A 19729-nucleotide genomic window follows, 5' to 3' on the forward strand; every position below is an offset into this window, starting at 1 on the left:
TTACAGATGATGGAATTGAGGCACAGAGAAGTTAAGTGACTTGCCAAGATCCGCCCTTTCCTCTCCATCCATACCGCTATCCTGCTCGTTCAAGCTCTCATCCTATCCCGTCTGGACTACTGCATCAGCCTTCTCTCTGATCTCCCGTCCTCGTGTCTCTCCCCACTTCAATCCATACTTCATGCTGCTGCCCGGATTGTCTTTGTGCAGAAACGCTCTGAGAATGTTACTCCCCTCCTCAAAAATCTCCAGTGGCTACCAATCAATCTGCGCATCAGGCAGAAACTCCTCACCCTCGGCTTCAAGGCTCTCCATCACCTCGTCCCCTCCTACCTCACCTCCCTTTTCTACTTCTACAGCCCAGCCCGCACCCTCCGCTCCTCTGCTGCTAATCTCCTCACCGTACCTCGTTCTCGCCTGTCCCGCCATCGACCCCCGGCCCACGTCATCCCCCGGGCCTGGAATGCCCTCCCTCTGCCCATCCGCCAAGCTAGCTCTCTTCCTCCCTTCAAGGCCCTACTGAGAGCTCACCTCCTCCAGGAGGCCTTCCCAGACTGAGCCCCTTCCTTCCTCTCCCCCTCGTCCCCCTCTCCATCCCCCCATCTTACCTCCTTCCCTTCCCCACAGCACCTGTATATGTGTATATATGTTTGTACACATTTATTACTCTATTTATTTATTTATTTTACTTGTACATATCTATTCTATTTATTTTATTTTGTTAGTATTTTTGGTTTTGTTCTCTGTCTCCCCCTTTTAGACTGTGAGCCCACTGTTGGGTAGAGACTGTCTCTATATGTTGCCAACTTGTACTTCCCAAGTGCTTAGTACAGTGCTCTGTACACAGTAAGCGCTCAATAAATGCGATTGATTGATTGATTGATTGCCCAAAGACACACAGCTGACAATTGGCGGAGCCGAGATTTGAACCCATGACCTCTGACTCCAAAGCCCGTGCTCTTTCCATTGAGCCATGCTGCTTCTCTAAGTCTCTTAGCTTTTCTGTGCCTCAGTTCCCTCATCTGTAAAATGGGGATTAAGACTGTGAGCCCCACGTGGTACAACAGTGATTACCTTGTATCCCCCCAGGGCTTAGAACAGTGCTTGGCACATAGTAAGCGCTTAACATTCATTCATTCATTCAATCGTATTTATTGAGCACTTATTGTGTGCAGAGCACTGTACTAAGCGCTTGGGAAGTACAAGTTGGCAACATATAGAGACGGTCCCTACCCAATAACGGGCTCACAGTCTAGAAGGGGTAACAAATACATTATTATTATTATTATTATTATCCACGCCGGCGCTTAGTACAGTGCCTGACACGTAGTCAGTGCTTAACAAAGACAAGAATTATTGTTATCATTATTATTAGTATTATTACATAGTGCCTGGCACATAGTAAGTGATTAACAAACACCACAGGTATTAGTACTACAACAGGCAGCTTCGTCGAGGCGGGTTTTCCCAGAAGCTTCGTCTCTCTGGAGGTGATTTTAGATATAGGACAACTTGTCAGTCTTTATTGCTGGATTTGACTTTCCAAGCACTTAGTCCAGTGCTCTGCACATTCATTCATTCATTCATTCAATCGTATTTATGGAGCGCTTACTGTGTGCAGAGCACTGTACTAAGCGCTTGGGAAGTACAATTTGGCAACAGATAGAGATGGTCACTACCCAACAACGGGCTCACAGTCTAGAAGGGGGAGACAGACAACAAAATAAAACATGTGGACAGGTGTCAAGTCGTCAGAACAAATAGAAATAAAGCTAGATGGACATCCTTAACAAAATAAATAGAATAGTAAATATGTACAATATATAAATATGCACACTGTAAGCGCTCAATAAATACAATTGAATGAAATAGTTAAGACCCAGTCTCCATCCCCCACAGGGCTCTTAGTTTCAGAGGAAGGGAGAAAAGGGATCACATTCCCATTTTACCGACAAGGGAATTGAGACACAGAGAGATGGGGATTTGGCCCTGGCTTCCCAGCAGGCACTGAGCCAACCCTCTCCCATCTTCCTTTTGGCAGTATTTTCTCCTCCCCGGGTGTATCTGTGCTTCCCTTCCTTCTCCACTTCTCCTTCCCCACACAGCACCCCTGAGCAGAAAATGGCCAACCGCACGGCGCTGAGGGAATTCTTCCTGCTAGGATTCTCGGAGGTCCGGGAGCTGCAGCTGCTCCAGGCGGCGCTGTTCCTCCTGGTCTACCTGGCGGCCCTGACGGGGAATCTCCTCATCGTCGCTGTCACCATCCTTGACAGGTGCCTCCACACCCCTATGTATTTCTTCCTCAGGAACCTGTCCATCCTCGACCTCGGCCTCATCTCCGTCACTGTCCCCAAATCCATCTACAACTCCCTGACCGAAAAAAGGTCCATCTCCTTCCTGAGCTGTGTCACACAAGTCTTCTTGGTGGTTTTCTTGGCCGACACCGAAGCGGCCCTGCTCACTGTGTTGTTCTACGACCGCTACGCGGCCATCTGCCTCCCCCTGCGCTACAAGGTCATCGTGAGCAGAGGGGTCTGTGAGAAGATGGCGGCCGCCTCCTGGCTCGGCGGGGACCTCTCCAGCCTCGTGCTCATGGCCACCACCTCCTCCTTGTCCTTCTGCGGGTCCAACGTGATCCGCCAGTTCTTCTGCAACATCCCCCAGGTGCTCCGACATTCCTGCTAAGACGGGAAGAAATGGTGTTCGGCCTCATTACCCTCACAGTGATCATGGCTTCCAGTTGCTTCGTCTCTGTCGTTGTCTCGTACATGCGCATCTTCCGGGCCATGCTGAGGATGCCGGCCTCCGAGGGCCGGGCCAAAGCCTTCCCCACCTGCCTGCCCCATCTCGTGGTGGTGGCTCTGTTCTTCTTCACCGGCACCGTGGCCCACCTGAAGCCCACCCCGGACACTCCGTCTGTGGGAGATTTCGTGATGCCAGTGTTGTACACTGTGATGCCCCCAGCCCTGAACCCGGCCATCTACAGCCTGAGGAACCGTGACGTGACGGTGGCGATGGGGAGGCTGGTCCCCCGGAAGCTCTGTGCCCCGAAGCCGATGAACTGTTGGATGCCCGGTTGATTCTTTCCCTGCCAACTTCCGTTGTGATGTTGTCCTGGAGTGGTGAATTGGTCAGGCAGTCAATCATATTTACTGAGCGTTTACTGCATGCAGAGCACTATACTAAGCGCTTGGCAGAGTACAGTATGACAATATAACAGGCACATTCCCCTCCCTCCCCACAGGACTTGTGTTTAGATGTACATGTCTATAATTCTATTTACTCATATTAATGCCTGTTTTATTTGTTCTGATAATAATAATAATAAAGATGGTGTTTGTTAAGCGTTTACTATGTCCAAAGCACTGTTCTAAGCGCTGGGGAGGTTACAAGGTGATCAGGTTGTCCCACGGGGGGCTCACAGTTTTCATCCCCATTTTTTACAGGTGAGGTAACTGAGGCACAAAGAAGGTAAGTGACTTGCCCAAAGTCACACAGCTGACAGTTGGCGGAGCCAACTGATGTGTGTTTGTGTGTGTGCTTGTGTGTGTGTGTGTGCATGTATCTATATATATGATATACGATATAATATATCATATATTAGATATATATATATATATATAATTCTATGTATTTCTATTGAAGTTATCGATGCCTGTTTACTTATTTTAATGCCTGTCTCCCCCCTTCTAGACTGCGAGCCCGTCGTGGGCAGGGATTGTCTTTGTTGCTGGATTGTACTTTCCAAGCGTTTAGTACAGCACTCTGCAAGCAGTAAGCGCTCAATAAATATGATTGAATGAACATTCCCGGTTCACAGCAACTTTAGAGTCCCAGTTGGGAGGCCTCAGGGGTGACCAAGTCCGTCGGTCACTCAATTGTATTTATGGAGCGCGTACAACATACACAGCACTGTACTAAGCACTTGGAAGAATACAATGTAACAATAAACAGACACATTCCCTGCCCACAACAAGTTTGCAGTCAAGAAAGGGGACCAAGGATAAATCACTTCTCCTTCACGCTCCCTCTTTTCCTCCCCACAACTCCTTGACTATTCCTACCTTCTCTTCCTCTCTGTTTCCTTTCCTCCAGGGCTTAGCACAGTGCCTGGCACATAGGACTACCCTCTTCATGGTGCCCTGTTTTCGCCTGTCCCGCCGTCGACCCCCGGCCCACGTCCTACCTCTCGCCTGGAATGCCCTCCCTCTTCACATCCACCAAACTAGCTCTCTTCCCCCCTCAAAGCCCTACTGAAAACTCACCTCTTCCAGAAGGCCTTCCCAGACAGAGCCCTCCTTTTCCTCTACTCCTCCTCCCCTCTCCATCGCCCTGATTCCCTCCCTCTTCTCTACCCCCCTCCCCGACCGAGAGCACTTGGGTATCTATGTATAGATTTATAATTCTGTATATTTTTATTAATGATGTGCATGTATCTACAATTCTATTTATTTATAACGATGCTACTGATGACCCTGTTGCCTGTTTACTTGTTCTGACATCTGTCACCCCCCCTTCTAGACCGTGAGCCCGTTGTGGATAGGGACTGTCTCTGTTGCTGAATTGTCCTCTCCCAAGCGCTTAGTCCAGTGATCTGCCCACCGTAAGCGCTCAGTAAAGACCACTGAATGAATAACACAAGCACTTATCCTGCCCCGTTTTCACCACTGCATTTGTCTCCTCGCTGACCTCCCAGCGTTCCGACTCTCCCCACTCCGATCCAACAGTGCTCAAGCGCTTAGTCCAGTGCTCTGCACACAGTAAGTGCTCAATAAATACGATTGAATGAATGAATACTTCACTCTTCTGAGCAAATTGTTTAACAGAATCATTCAGTTCATGTCTCCCCACTCCTCGAGAGCCTACAGAGCCTGCAGGGGTTGCCCCTCCGCTGCCTCGTCAAACAGGAACTCCTCTCCATTGGTTTTAAGGCTCTCAATCAGCTCACCCACTCCTACCTCACCTCTCTAAGCACCTACTAGTCCAGCCGGGCACGCTTCACTCCTTCTAGCGCCATCTTACGTACTGCAGCCTGATCATAATAATAATGATAGTATTTGTTAAGCGCTTACTATGTGCAAAACACTGTTCTAAGCGCTGAGGCAGATACAAGGTGATCAGGTTGTCCCACGGGGGGCTCACAGTCTTAATCCCCATTTTACAGATGTGGGAACTGAGGCCCAGAGAAGTGAAGTGACTTGCCCAAAGTCACACAGTTGACAAGTGGCGGAGCCGTGATTTGAACCCATGACCTCTGACTCCAAAGCCTCTGACTCCAAAGCTTTCCACTGATTCACGCTTCTTCTCTGATCTCATCTCACCGCCGACCCCTTTCCCGCATTCTCTTCCTACTATGCAGTTCAGTCTGTGATCTTTGGTCCCGTGACCCTGCAACACTTTTGAGCGTACCTTTAAATAATATATTATAACTCATTTATTCGTATTAATGCGTGTCCCCTCCCCTGGACTGTAAGGTCGTTATGGGCAGGCAATGCGCCTGCTAATTCCGTCGCACTTTCCCAAGTGCTTAGTACAGTGCTTTGCTCAATAAATACGATTGAGTGATTCACGGGAGTGAATGAGTTCTCCAAGGGAGTGGGCGTGGATGGAGAATAGAAGGGGACCCAGTACTGAACCTTGAGGTACCCCCACTGTTAGCGGGTGGGAGGCAGAGGAGGAGACCTCCAAGGAGACTGAGAATGAGTGGACAGAGAGATAAGAGGAGAACCAGGAGAGGACAGCGCTTAGAACAGTGCTTGGCACGTAATAAGCGCTTAACAACTACCATCAGTATTAGTATCATTATTATAGCGTCAGAGAAGCCGAGGTTGGATAACGTTTGCAGGAGAAGGGGTTGGTCCACAGTGTCGAAGGCAGCTGATAGGTCGAGGGGGATGAGGTTGGAGCAGAGGCCTTTGGATTTGGCAAGAAGGAGGTCACCGGTGGCCTTCGAGAGGGCAGTTTCTGTGGAGCGAAGTGGACGAAAGACACATTTGGGGGGGTCTAGAAGAGAATTGGAGGACAGGAACTTGAGACGGCGGATGTAGACCACTCGCTCAAGGAGTTTGGAGAGGAAGGGTAGGGGGTGATGGGTGATACCAGGAGGGAGCCATGTGGTCAAGGGAGGGTTTTTACTGTTTTTACAGTTCTTGACTACTACTACTACTACTAATAATAATGAACTCCAAGCCCGGGCTCTTTCCACTGAGCCACGCTGCTTCGCTACATCATGAACAGTCAAATTTCATCCAGCTAACCGACAAAGCAACAGAACTATGTCATGAATGGAACATTTTCATCCAATTAATCAACTAAACAAAAGGACTGGAACAGTAAACCTTCGCGCAGTTAATCAACTATATAGTATTCATTCATATATTATGAATTATTTACTCATATTAATGTCTGTTTCCCGCTCTAGACTGTAAGCTCATTTTGATTGATATGGAGGTGTATAGGTGACCACCGGAGATTGTTGAGGAGGCGGGTGACATAATAATAATGATGATGGTATTTGTTAAGCGTGTACTATGTGCGAAGCACCGTTCTAAGCCCTAGGGGTGGAGGGGGATACAAGGTCATCAGATTGTCCCACGTAGGGCTCACAGTCTTCATCCCCATTTTCCAGATGAGGGACCTGAGGCCCAGAGAAGCGACGTGACTTGCCCAAAGTCACATAGCCAACAGGTGGTGAAGCCGGGATTAGAACCCACGACCTCTGACTCCCATGCTCAGGCTGTTTCCACTAATTCACACTGATGCGGGCAGGAGGCACATTGTGGGAAGGGAATGTGTCTGTTTATTCATCCTCTCCGAAGCACTTAGCATAGTGCTTTGGACACAATAAACGCTCAATCATAATGGTGGTATTTGTTAAGTGCTTACTATGTGCCAAGCACTGTTCTAAGAGCTGAGCACTGAATACGACGGAATGAATCTCCTCACCACCACAGTGGGCAGGGAACGTGCCCATTTATTGCTCTGTCGTCCTCTCCGGAGTGCTTAGCCCAGTGTTTTGGACACAGTTAAGCACTCAGCTGTGAGGAGAAAATGTGTTTGATGTTATAGTATACTCTCACAAGCTCTTAGTACAGGGTTTTGCACACAGTAAGCGCTCAATAAATAGGATTGAATGAATGAAAGAAATACGATTGAATGAATGAAATACAATGGAATGAATGTATGAAATACGATTGAATGAATTAAGGAAATACGATTGAGTGAATGAAGGAAGGAAATACCATTTAATGAATGAAATACGATGGAATGAATGAATGAAATACGTTTGAATGAATGAAATACGATGGAATGAATGAAATACGATGCAATGAATGAATGAAATACGATCGAATGAATGAATGAAATACGATTAAATGAATGAAATATGATTGAAAAATTGAAATACGATGGAATGAATGAATAAAATACGATTGAATGAATGAACGAAATATGATGGATGAATGAAGGAAATCCGATTGAATGAATGAATGATGGAATGAATGAGCGAAATACTATCGAATGAATGAGTGAACTAGGACTGAATGACTGAATGAATCTCCTCACAACCAGCTTCCAGATCGCGCCTCCCCCCACTTCCGGCCCCTCCCGCTTCTCTCTCCCCTTCCCTCCCTCTGCCTGTCGTCACATATGATCACTCCCTCTGACCCCGCCTGCATCCCTCTCCACCGTGTCCCTTCCCCTCGCTGCCTGTGGGCCTGCCTCTTTCCACCTCCCATCAACCCTCCAGCCCCGCGCCCCCGCCCTCCTCCGCTCGCTGTTTCCAGCCTCCTCTCCTCTCTCTTTCCGGCCCAGCGACACCCTCCCCTGTTCCACGCCCCCCTCACTCCTTCCGGCCCCTCCCGCAGCCCCCCCCCACTCTTCGCGCCTTCCGGCCCCGCGCTTCCCTCCCCTCAGCGATTTCCAGCCCCCCGTCTCCACTTCATCCGGCCCCTCCCCGTTTCCAGGCCCCCCTCCTTCCTTCCGGCCCCGCCCGCGCCCCCTCTCTTCGCTGCTTCGAGCCCCCCTCCACTCTTCACGCCTTCCGAACCCGCGTCCCCCTCCCCTCCTTCCGCCCCCTCCCGAGTGCTCCCTCCCCTAAGCGGTTTCCAGCCCCCCCCCGACCTCGCTCCTTCCGGCCCCGTCCGCCCTCCTTTAGGGCCCCCTTCCGATCAGCTGTTTCCAGCCCCCCAATCCCGGGCCCTCGCGGTTTCCAGCCCCCCCGTGGCCCGGCTTTCGGCTCCGGCTCCCGGCTTCTCCCGGCCTAAACCCTGCTCTAAACACTGGGTTCGATAGGAGACCATCAGTTCCCACAGGGGGAAGGAAGGGGGGATCGACCCCCCATTTTGCGGCTGGGGGAAGTGACTCGGCCAAGGTCACAGAGCAATCTGGGACCGGGGCCGGATTAGAACCCAGGCCCTTGGGGCTCCCGCACCCGGCCTCCAGCCACGAGGCCATGTGATTTATCGAAGGTCACACCGCAGATTAGGACCAGAGGCGGGATTAGAACTCCAGGCCTCCAGCCCTGGCCTCTACCCATCAGGGTAGGTGACTCATCCAAGGTCACACAGCAAACTTGCAACAGGGATGGGATTAGAACTCAGGTCCTCCGGCCCCCGAGCCCGGCCTCTAATCGTCAGAGTACGTGACTGGTCCCAGGTCACACAGCAGACCAGTAGCAGAGGCGGGATTAGAACCCAGGTCCTCTGACTCTAGCCACGAGGGCATGTGACTCATCCAAGGTCACACAGCAGACAGGTAAAGGAGCCAGGATTATGATTCGGGTCCTCTGGCTCCCAAGGGCGGCCTTTATTCATTTAGTCATATTTATTGAGCGCTTACTGTTTGCAGAGCACTGGACTAAACACTTGGGAAGTGCAGTTTATCAGGGTACGTGACTCGCCCAAGGTCACACAGCAGACAGGTAACAGCTGGAATTAGAACCCAGATCCTGTGGTCCCCGGGCTCTCGCCATCAGGGTATGTGAGTTTTCCAAGGTCACACAGCAAACTAATAGCACAGCCCGAATTAGAACCCAGGTCCTCTGCCCCCACCCCCCCGGCCTCTAGCCACGAGGCCACGTGATGTGATTTGGGTGCTCAAGAGACTGATTGATGTAGTGGGCACTTCCTTAGGGCAGATATCGAGCCCCCCGAGGAACAGGGGCTGTATTTAATTCCAACCTCTGCATTCTTTTGTAGCAGTCAGTACAGTGCCCCACACCCAGAGCTTCCTGAACCCAGTGACTACTAAGCACCAAGAAGACGATGGTGCAGCTGGAAGTACTGAGCAGATGGATTATGTGAGTTACTTTTGGGATCGCTGATTTATTTTTCCTTACGATGCCTGTCAAGTGCTTAGTATGTGCCAGGCGCTGTACTAAGCGCTAGGGTGGATACAAGCAAACTGGGTCGGACGTCCCTGCCTGACCATGGGGCTCAAGGTCTACACCCCCGCTGAGCCACGCTGCTTCTTCTAGACTGGAAGCCCGTTGTTCGGTAGGGCCCGTCTCTTTATGTTGCCCAGTTGGACTTCTCAAGCGCTTAGTCCAGTGCTTTGCACCCAGTAAGCGCTCAATATATATGATCGAGTAAATGAATGAATGAATCCCGGCTCAGCCCTCTTGGTGACCTTAGACCGGTCACTTTACTCCTCCGTGCAAATTTCCTCGCTCCCTGACAGATGAGGTAACTGAGGCCCAGAGGAGTGAAGTGACTCGGCCAAGGTCACACAGTGGAAGAGCCATGGAGGCGGGATTAGAACCCAGGTCCTTCTGGCTCCCAGGCCCGGGCTTTACCCACTAGGCAACACGCCTACAGTCTGCATGGGCCTCACGGCCTTAAAAGTAGGAGAGAAAACAGGGAGCGAAGAAATTCGCACGGAGGACTAAAGTGACCGGTCTAAGGTCACCGAGAGGGCTGAGCCGGGATTCATTCATTCATTCATTCATTTACTCGATCATATATATTGAGCGCTTACTGGGTGCAAAGCACTGGACTAAGCGCTTGAGAAGTCCAACTGGGCAACATAAAGAGACGGTCCCTACCGAACAATGGGCTTCCAGTCTAGAAGAAGCAGCGTGGCTCAGTGGAAAGAGCGTGGGCTTTAGAGTCAGAGGTCATGGGTTCAAATCCCGGCTCTGCCACTTGTCAGATGGGTGAGTTTGGGCAAGTCACTTCACTTCTCTGGGCCTCAGTTCCCTCATCTGTCAAATGGGGATAAAGACAGTGAGCCCCCTGGGGACAACCGGATCACCTTGTAACCTCCCCAGCACTTAGAACATAGTAACGCTTAATAAATGCCATCATTATTATTATTAGAAGGGGAATTCGAACCTAGGTCGTCTGATCCCCAGGCCCGATAGGGACGCGGGCGGCGGGCTCGGAGGAAACGGGACGTGGTGGTCACAGGTGGTGTCGAGGACGTCGGAGGAGGACGGGACCGTGCCCCTCACCCGGGAGAAGTTGGGACGCCTGAATCCCGACCAGCGCAACCTCTACAATGACGTGATGCTCCAGAGCTACGGGAACCTCTTCGCCCTGGGTAACGGGGGGGCGCGGGGGGTGACATCCCGGGGGTCTCCCCGCTGTCCGCCTGGCCTCGACCCGAGGTCAGGGCTTCCCCGCGCCATCCCGAGTTCCTATGCCGGGTGTCCGGGGTCGGTTTCCCGTCACCCCTTCCGGGAGGGAGAGGGCAGAGGTGGGTTCGGGGGCGGGCACCGTTGCCCTCCCCTCCAGCGGGATGCCCGCTTCCCCAAACAGATGTGATCTCCGTGCTGGAGTGAGGGGGAGAGCCGTGGTTCCTCAACTGGCAGTGGGCAGAGGACGGAGACCCGGCCAGAGACGCCCCCGAAGACCTCGCCACCGGAGACCCCTCCGCCGGAGACCCCGTCCAGGTGAGGGGCCGCCCGCCGAACCGGTCCAAGTGGGGAACTCGGGCGCCGGTTCCGTCGCGAGGCCCCCGGCGTTCAGTATAGCGCCCAGCGTGCCACAAGCGCTCGGTAAATCCCTCCCGATGGAGTCGTCGGAGCGGATTCAGGAGGGAGCCAGGGGCGTTGGTCGTGCCGATCGCTGGACTGAGCTCCTTGGCCAGCCCAAACGGAGGACAGGATTTCTGCCCACGGAGAGCTTCACGCGGGTGGGGGCAGACGTTGCTTCGGGAATCTATCCAAACAACTCATTCAGTCGTATTTATTGAGCACTTTCTGTGCACAGAGCACTGGACTAAGCGCTTGGGAAGTCCAAGTCGGCAATGTCTAGAGACGGTCCCTACCCAACGACGGGCTCACATTCTAGAAGGGGGAGACAGACGACAAAACAAAACATGGAGACGGGTGTCAAAACCGTCAGAATAAATAGAATTATAGCTATATGTACATCATTAACAAAATAAATAGAATAGTAAATATGTACAAATAAAATAGAGTAATAAATCTGTACAAACATATACAGGTACAGTGGGGAGAGGAAGGAGGTAGGGTGGGGGGATGGGGAGGAGGAGAAGAAAAGGGGGACTCAGTCTGGGAAGGCCTACCAGAGGAGGTGAGCTCTTGTATCTACCCAGGCGCTCAGTACAGAGTAAGCACTCAAATCCGCAAATGGTGATAGCAATTTAATGCTCTATAAGGACGGGGAGAAGAAAGTGGTCGAATAGCACGAAAGTGAGCGCAAGCGGAAATACGAGAGAGACGATCTAACCTGGTGAACTTTTTTATGGTATTTAAGTGCTTACCACGTGACGAGTACCCCCACCCCCCGCTTCTAGACTGTGAGTCCGTTGTTGGGTATGGACCGTCTCTATATGTTGCCAACTTGCACTTCCCAAGCGCTTAGTACTGTGCTCGGCACACAGTGAGCGCTCAATAAATTCGATTGAATGAATGAATGAATGGGATAGATACTGGGTAATCACCCAATCCCTGCCCCCCCATGGGGCTCAGAGGAGGAGGGAGAACAGGAATAGAATCCTCATTTTACAGACGAGTAAAACTGAGGCCCAGAGAATAATGATAATGCTGGTATTTGTTGAGCACTTGTTATGTGCCAAGCACTATTTTAAGCGCTGGGGTAGATACAAGGTAAACAGGTTGTCTCACGTGGGGCTCACAGTCTTCCTCTCCATTTTACAGATGAGGGAACTGAGGCCCAGAGAAGTGACTTGCCCAAGGTCACACAGCTGACAAGCGGTAGAGCCCGGATTAGAACCCACAACCTCTGGCTCCTAAGCCCGGGCTCTTTCCACTGAACCACGCTGCTTTGTTACTTGCCCAAGGCCACCCAGCAATCAGGTGGCAGAGCCGGGATTAGAACCCAGCTCTTCGGACTCTCAGTCCCAGGCTCTTTCGGCTGCTTCTCTGATTTTCATGATTTTTAAAATTTTTTGATTGTGTTTTAATGGTATTTAAGTGCTCTGCGCCAGGCACTGTACTAAGGACCGGGGTAGATTCCGGGTAATTAGGTTGGCTGCCCCTGTCCCTGTCCCACGCGGGGCTCACACTCTTAAATCCACATTTTACCGCTGCTTAGAGAAGCAGCGTGGCTCAGCGGGAAGAGTCAGAAGGATCTGGGTTCTAATCCTGCCTCTGCCCCTTGTCAGCTGTGTGACTTTGGGCAAGTCACTTCACTACTCTGCGCCTCAGTTCCCTCGTCTGTAAAATGGGGATGAAGACTGTGAGCCCCACTTGGGACAAGCTGATCACCTTGTAACTCCCCAGCGCTTAGATCAGTGCTTTGCATGGAGTAAGCGCTTAATAAATGCCATCATTATAATTATTACCGGTGAGGGAACGGAGGCCCAACGTCACACAGTGGACAAGTGATGGAGGCAGGATTAGAACCCAGATAATTCTGATTCTCCGGGCCGGGATCCCCCCGTTAGGATGGAAGTGCTTCCACTGCCCATCCCGGTGCTACCCAACATGGCTTAGTGACTAGAGCCCGGGCCTGGAATCAGAGGTCGTGGGTTCTAATCCTAGCTCCACCACGTTTCATTCATTCACTCATTCAATCGTATTGAGCGCTTACTGTGTGCAGAGCACTGTACTAAGAGCTTGGGAAGTACAAGTTGGCAACATATAGAGACTGTTCCTAACCAACAGCGGGCTCACAGTCTAGAAGGGGAAGACAGAGAACAAAACATATTAACAAAATAAAATAAATAGAATAAATATGTCCAAATAAAATAAATGAATAAATAGAGTAATAAATACGTACAAACATATATACATATATACAGGTGCTGTGGGGAGGGGAAGGAGGTAAGGCCGAGGGGATGGGGAGGGGGGGGAGGGGGAGAGGAAGGAGGGGGCTCAGTCTGGGAAGGCCTCCTGGAGGAGGTGAGCTCTCAGTAGGGCCTTGAAGGGAGGAAGAGAGCTAGCTTGGCGGATGTGCGGAGGGAAGGCATTCCAGGACAGGGGGAGGACGTGGGCCGGGGGTCGACGGTGGAACAGGCAAGAACGAGGCACAGTGAGGAGATTAGCGGCAGAGGAGCAGAGGGTGCGGGCTGGGTTGTAGAAGGAAAGAAGGGAGGAGAGGTAGGAGGGGGCGAGGTGATGGAGAGCCTTGAAACCGAGGGTGAGGAGTTTCTGCCTGATGCTTAGGTTGATTGGTAGCCACTGGAGATTTTTGAGGAGGGGAGTAGCGTGCCCAGAACGTTTCTGCACAAAGACGATCCGGGCAGCGGTGTGAAGTATGGATTGAAGTGGGAAGAGACAGGAGGATGAGAGATCGGAGAGGAGGCTGATGCAGTAATCTAGTCGGGATAGGAGGTCTGCTGTGTGACCTTGGGCGAGTCACTTCGCTTCCTCTCTGCCTCAGAGACCTCATCTGTAAAATAGGGCTTAAGAGGGTGAGCCCCATGGGGGACAGAGACCGTGTCCAACCTACCTCGTATCTACCCCAGTGCTTAGAACAGTGCTTGGCATATAGTAAGTGCTTAACAGATACCTACATTATTATTGTTATTATAATAATAAATAAAATAATAATAATGGCATTTATTAAGCGCTTACTATATGCCAAGCACTGTTCTAAGCACTGGGGAGGTTACAAGGTGATCAGGTTGTCCTAAGGGGTCACGGGGCTCACACTCTTAAATCCACAGTTTACCGCACTTAAAGAAGCAGCGTGGCTCAGTGGAAAGTGCCCAGGCTTTGGAGTCAGAGGTCGTGGGTTCTAATCCAGGCTCCGTCCCATGTCACCTGTGTGACTTTAGGCCAGTCACTTCACTGGGCCTCAGTTCCCTCATCTGTAAAATGGGGATGAAGACTGTGGGAAACCCTGATCACCTTGTAACCTCTCCAGCGCTTAAAACAGTGTTTTGCACATAGTAAGCGCTTAATAAATGTCATCCTTATTATTACTATTATTATTATTAGTCTTAATCATCATTTTCCAGATGAGGTAACTGAGGCCCAGAGAAGTGAAGTGACTCGCCCAAAGTCATGCAATGGTGACTCGTGACTAGTGGTGGAGCCAGGATTACCCTCTTGGCAGCATACCCAAGCCTAAAACTACCCATTAGGCTACACCCCCAGGCCTGGCGCTACCCACTGGGCCGGACGCTCAGGCCAGGCGCCACCCATTAGGCAGCACCCCCAGGCCCGGCGCTCCCCGCTAGACGGCCCCGGTGCCCCCCTGTCCGGCTGCTCCGTCCCCCAAGCCGGCCTCTCCCGTCTGTCTCCTCAGATGAGATCGCGAAGCCCGAGGGCGGATCGCCGTGGTCGCCACCCCCGTTGCCCCCGCCGCCCCCGGAGTAGGAGCGGAGAGCGTCTCCCACGGCGGGAGGCCTGTCCGAGCCCCGCTCATGAGAGCCCCCCGCGAGGCCTCCCCGGCCCAGGCAGTGGACGGCCCGCCATCACCCGCGGGCGGCGCACCCTGCCCCGAGTGCGGTCGTCCGTCTGGAGCCCCCGCGGAGGCAGGTGGCTGGGGCCCGTTCCCGGCCTGCGGGCCCCGTCGCCCCAACCCGTGCCCCGACTGCGGCAAGGCCTTCACGCGGCCCACTTACCTGTCCCAGCTCCGGGCCACCCACCGGGGCGAGCACCCCTTCTGCTGTGCCCAGTACGAGAAGACCTTCCGCCACGTCCCCCACCTGGCCCAGCACCGCGCCACGCACACGGAGGCCCGCCCCTTCTCCTGCCAGGACTGCTGCCAGGCCTTCTGCCAGCACGCCGACCTGGCGGCCCACCAGTTGATGCACACGGGAGAGCGGCCCTACCCATGCCCGGACTGTGGCAAGGTGTTCGCCACCTCATCCAGCCTGTTCAAGCACGAGCGGACCCACACGGGAGAGTGGCCCTTCCCCTGCCCGGATTGCAGCCGGGCCTTCAGTGTCAAGTCCAACCTGGTGCAGCATCAGCGCACCCACAAGGGCGAACGGCCCTACAAGTGCCCGGCCTGCGAGCAGACCTTCACCGACCGCTCCACGCTGACCCGCCACCGCCGCATCCACAGCAGCGAGTGGCCCTATGCCTGCCCCGACTGCGCCAAGGCATTCAGATGCAGCTCCAGCCTCATCCAGCACCGCCGCAGCCACAGCGGCGAGAAGCCGTACGCCTGCCCCGACTGTACCAAGGCCTTCTGCTCCAGCTTGCACCTGGTTAAGCACCAGTGCATCCACACTGGCGAGCGGCCCTACGCCTGCCCCGACTGTGGACGCGCTTTCCGCTGTAGCACCATGTTCATCCAGCACCAGAAGATGCACACGGGCGAGAAGCCGTACTGCTACGCCCAGTGCCCCAAGGCCTTCACCTGCAGCTCCGGCCTCATCAAGCACCGCCGCGTCCACAGCGGGGAGAAGCCCTTCCGCTGCCGTCTCTGGGGCAAGGCCTTGGCCACATGCCCGGCCCCCGTCAAGCATCAGAAGACTCACGCCCCCGACCCCGTCAACTAGGCCGATCCCCGGGGGGGACCGATGGCGGGCTCTCCCCACCTCGGCGGCTCAGAGGATGGCGATCGGCATCCCGAGGGCTGGGCAAGACGCCGGACGTGATGGCGGGCTCGCTCCCGTCCTCCGGCCTCGTCCAGCGCAGGGAAGCCACGGAGACTCACGTAGGGCGGTCCGGAAGCGGTCAGACGCGATCCCCGCCCTGCCCCTGGCTCTCTCTCTCGTCCCCACCTTACAGAGGCACGGGGAAAAGGGGCGACTCCCCCGGGGTCACCTGGGCGGCGGAGCCGTGATCAGAACCCGGCCCAATCTGATGCCCGGGCGCGACACGACTGGGTCAGATGTCGACCCCGAGCTAATGCCGGGGAGCGGATGGGTGTCTAATCTCCCCTTTTCGCCGACGGGGAAACCGAGGTACGGAGCAAGCCGAGCCTCACCTGGGAGGGACGGACAGAAGACTGGTCTCCCGAAGCGGAAAAAGAGCGAAGGGCCCAGGCCAACCGGGAGGAGAGAGAATTCAGGGAACTGTCTGAAAGTTTCTGCTCGGCGGACGGTTCCCGTTCAGGAACGATTTCTACAGAGCGCTCCCCGACGCCCACAGGTACAAAGGGTTTTCGGCGCCGTCCGGCCCCCCTAACGATAACGCGTTTATTCAGCGCTCACTGTGTGTACGGCACTGTCCTAAGCGCTGCGGTCGTTGCAAACGGATCATGTCGGACGCAGCCTCCGTCCCACGCGGGGCTCCCGGTCTCGGTCCCCGTTTTCCAGCCGCGGCCGCGGAGAAGCAGAGTGGCTCGCCTAAGGTCACCCCGCAGACGAGGGGTGCAATCGGTATTAGAACCCGGCTCCTTCCCACTCCCCGAGCCAGGCGTTCTCCATTAGGTCGTGCTGCTTCCCATAAAAAAACGGTTACGATGTGTATTGGATGAAGTTCTTTGCGCCCACCTCCCCGCTTGGCGACCCCGCCCTCGGACGCATGGGGGTTAGGTCGGCCAGGGGCCACGTGACAAATTGGATGCTTAAAAAGCTGGTGGGACGGGTAGGAGCTCAAGATTGTCAGCTTGCTGTGGGTGGGGAATGCGTCTACCACCCTGTTGGCTCGTCTTAGCCCAGCCACTTAGTACAGTCCGCTAGTCAGTTGTATTTATTTATAACAGACATATTCCCTGTCCACAGAGAGCTCACGGTCTAGATGGTAGACATTAAAAAAATGACAGAGATGGATCATATTTATTGAGCGCTCACTGTGTGCGGAGCACTGGCCTAAGCACTCGGGAGAGGACGTGATAACATAAATATTCCCTGCCCAAAGCCAGCTTACGGTCTAGAGGGGAAGATGACAGAGATGGATCATATTTATTGAGTGCTCACTGTGCGCGGAGCACCAGCCTAAGCTCTCGGAAGAGGACACAGATACGTTCCCTTCTCACAGCCAGCTTACGGTCTAGAGGGGAATACCTTAAATAAATTGATTCATTCAATCGTATTTATTGAGTGCTTTATGTGTGCAGACCACTGTACTAAGCGTTTGGGAAGTACAAGTCGGCAACCTATAGTGACGGTCCCTACCCAATAACGGGCTCATCGATCGCATTTATTGAATGCTCACTGTGTGCAGAGTGCTGTCCTAAGCGCCCGGAAGAGGACGGGCTAACAGATGCATTCCCTGGCCACAGCGAGCTCACGGTCTAGAGGGAAAGGCATTAAATAAATGACAGAGATCGATCGCATTTATTGAGCGCTCACTGTGTGGATTTCAGGAGGCTCTCAAAGGTGGACGTGGAGGGGCAGGGCGTCTTAAGACAGAGGGGAGTGGTTGGAGGTGAGAAGCAATCACTTAATCCATAGGTGGGATTTCCTGTGTGTAGAGCACTGAACTGAACACTGCAGAGAGCCCGATAAAACGAGAGTTGACCATGGTGAGGTGCACCTGAGGCCAAGAGGGAGGAGTTAGGGACGAGCCGTGAGATGCTATCGATCCGGTGATGGTATCTATCGCGGGCCGAGAACCATAATAATAATAATAATAATAATAATAATAATAATAATAATAATAATAATAATGGCATTTAGTAAGTGCTTGCTATGTGTCAAGCACTGTTCTAAGCGCTGGGGAGGTTACTAGGTGATCAGGATGTCCCAAGGAGGGCTCACAGTCTTCATCCCCATTTTACAAATGAGGTAACTGAGGCCCAGAGAATTTAAGTGACTTGCCCAAAGTCACATAGCTGACAACTTGCAGAGCCGGCATTTGAACCCATGACCTCTGACTCCCAAGCCCAGGCTCTTTCCACTGAGCCACGCTGCTTCTCTACTAAGTGCTCGGGATAGTCGGACAAAACGAGTTGGCAGAGGCGTTCCCTGCCCACAGTGAACTTACAGTCTAGAGGAATCAGTCAGTGCTATGTATTGGGCGTTCAGTGTGTGCAGAACACTGTACTAAGCTCTTGGGAGAGTCTGCTTCGACAGAACTCCGTCTTCGGTGCTCGGGAGAGTCCGATACGCCCGTCAGGAGACCGGCTCCCCTGCCTACAACCGGCTTCCGGGCTAGAGGTGGAGCACATGGCCCTAAGGGAGGCATCCGTTCGGCCTCTGCCGCGGCCGATGCCCACACGCTGTCCACGGTGGAAGGTTTTCCTGCTCTCGGCTGTGGGATTTCGGGCGCCCGCCGAGGGCCGAGCTGGTCTGGAGGCTCTCCCGGGCCCACCGGGTCGGAGAGGTTTCTCTGCTGAGAGGAGCCCGTCCTCAAGGCTTTCCCGCCCTGGGGGCTCCCGCTGGCACCCTGCAGGCGCTGGCATCGACCCGTCGGAGCCACTTGTCCGCTGTGTGACTCTGGGCAAGTCATTTCTCTTCTCTGGGCCTCGGTTCCCTCATCTGGCAAATGAGGATGAAGACTGTGAGCCCTATGTGTGACAACCTGAAGGAGAAGGGAAGAGAGGGCGGAGGAGATGGAGAAGGGGGGAAGTAGAGAGAGAGAGAAAGGAGAGAAAGAGAAAAAGGAGAGACAGAGAAATAAAAAGACAGAAAAATGAGAGACAGAAAACAAAAAGGACAGAAAAAGAAAAAGGAGACAGAAAGAGAAAAAGACAGAAAAAGGGGAGACAGAGAAAAGAGAAGAAGGACAGACAGAAAAATAAAAAGAGACAGAAAAAAGGTGACAGAAAAAGGATGAAGAAAAAGAAAAAGGAGAGACAGAAAAAGAGACACAAAGATAGAGAAAAAGAATGAAAGAAAAAGAGACAGAAAGAGACAGATTAAAAGGAGAGACAGAGAGAACGGACAGAAAGAAAAAGGATAGAGAAAAGATAGAGAAAAAGGAGAGACAGAGAAAAGAGAAAAAGGACAGACAGAAAAAGAAAAAGGAGAAAGAAAGAAAGAGAAAAAGGAGAGAAAGAAAAAGAAAAAGACGCAGAGGAAGACAGAGATAAAGAGACAGTGAAAGATAAAAATGACAGAGAAAAAGACATACAAAGTAGACACAAAAAGAGAGAAAAAGGACAGAAAAAGGGGAGAGAGAGAGAAAAAGGAGACAGAGAGAGAAAAAAAGAGGGAGAAACAAGAGAGAGGGAAAACGTTTGTGTCAGCTGGTCCCAGCAGGATTAAAACTAGTTTGAGGGGAGGGCTCTTGTCACCATGCCTATTCTGGTGGTTTTGGCTAAGCGCTTACTCTGTGCCAAAGCACTGTGCTAAGCACTTGGGAGAGAGCGAAAGCTGGTCCTTGAGACTGTAAACTCGTGCTGGGCAGAGACTGTGTCTGTTTATGGTTTGTATTGTCCCGTCCCACGCGTTTAGTCCAGCAGTCTGCGGGCAATAAGCGCTCAAGAAATACGACGGAAGGAGCGAACAACTC

General features: G+C 52.7%; 1 protein-coding gene across 1 annotated transcript; it reads left to right on the forward strand.

Moving 5' to 3' along the window:
- The first annotated feature begins 14799 nt into the window (after positions 1 to 14799).
- LOC119922203 (zinc finger protein 239-like) lies at positions 14800 to 15885 on the forward strand. The gene has a single exon (XM_038742175.1). It carries the CDS (start codon positions 14800 to 14802, stop codon positions 15883 to 15885), a length of 1086 nt encoding a protein of 361 aa, XP_038598103.1.
- The last annotated feature ends 3844 nt before the right edge of the window (positions 15886 to 19729 follow it).

Source organism: Tachyglossus aculeatus, unplaced genomic scaffold (assembly GCF_015852505.1).
Source record: "Tachyglossus aculeatus isolate mTacAcu1 unplaced genomic scaffold, mTacAcu1.pri scaffold_100_arrow_ctg1, whole genome shotgun sequence".
NCBI lineage: Eukaryota > Metazoa > Chordata > Mammalia > Monotremata > Tachyglossidae > Tachyglossus > Tachyglossus aculeatus.

Coding starts and splice junctions, on each gene's coding strand:
- LOC119922203 (XM_038742175.1), top strand. CDS start 14,800: ATGAGAGCCCCCCGCGAGGCCTCCCCGGCCCAGGCAGTGGACGGCCCG.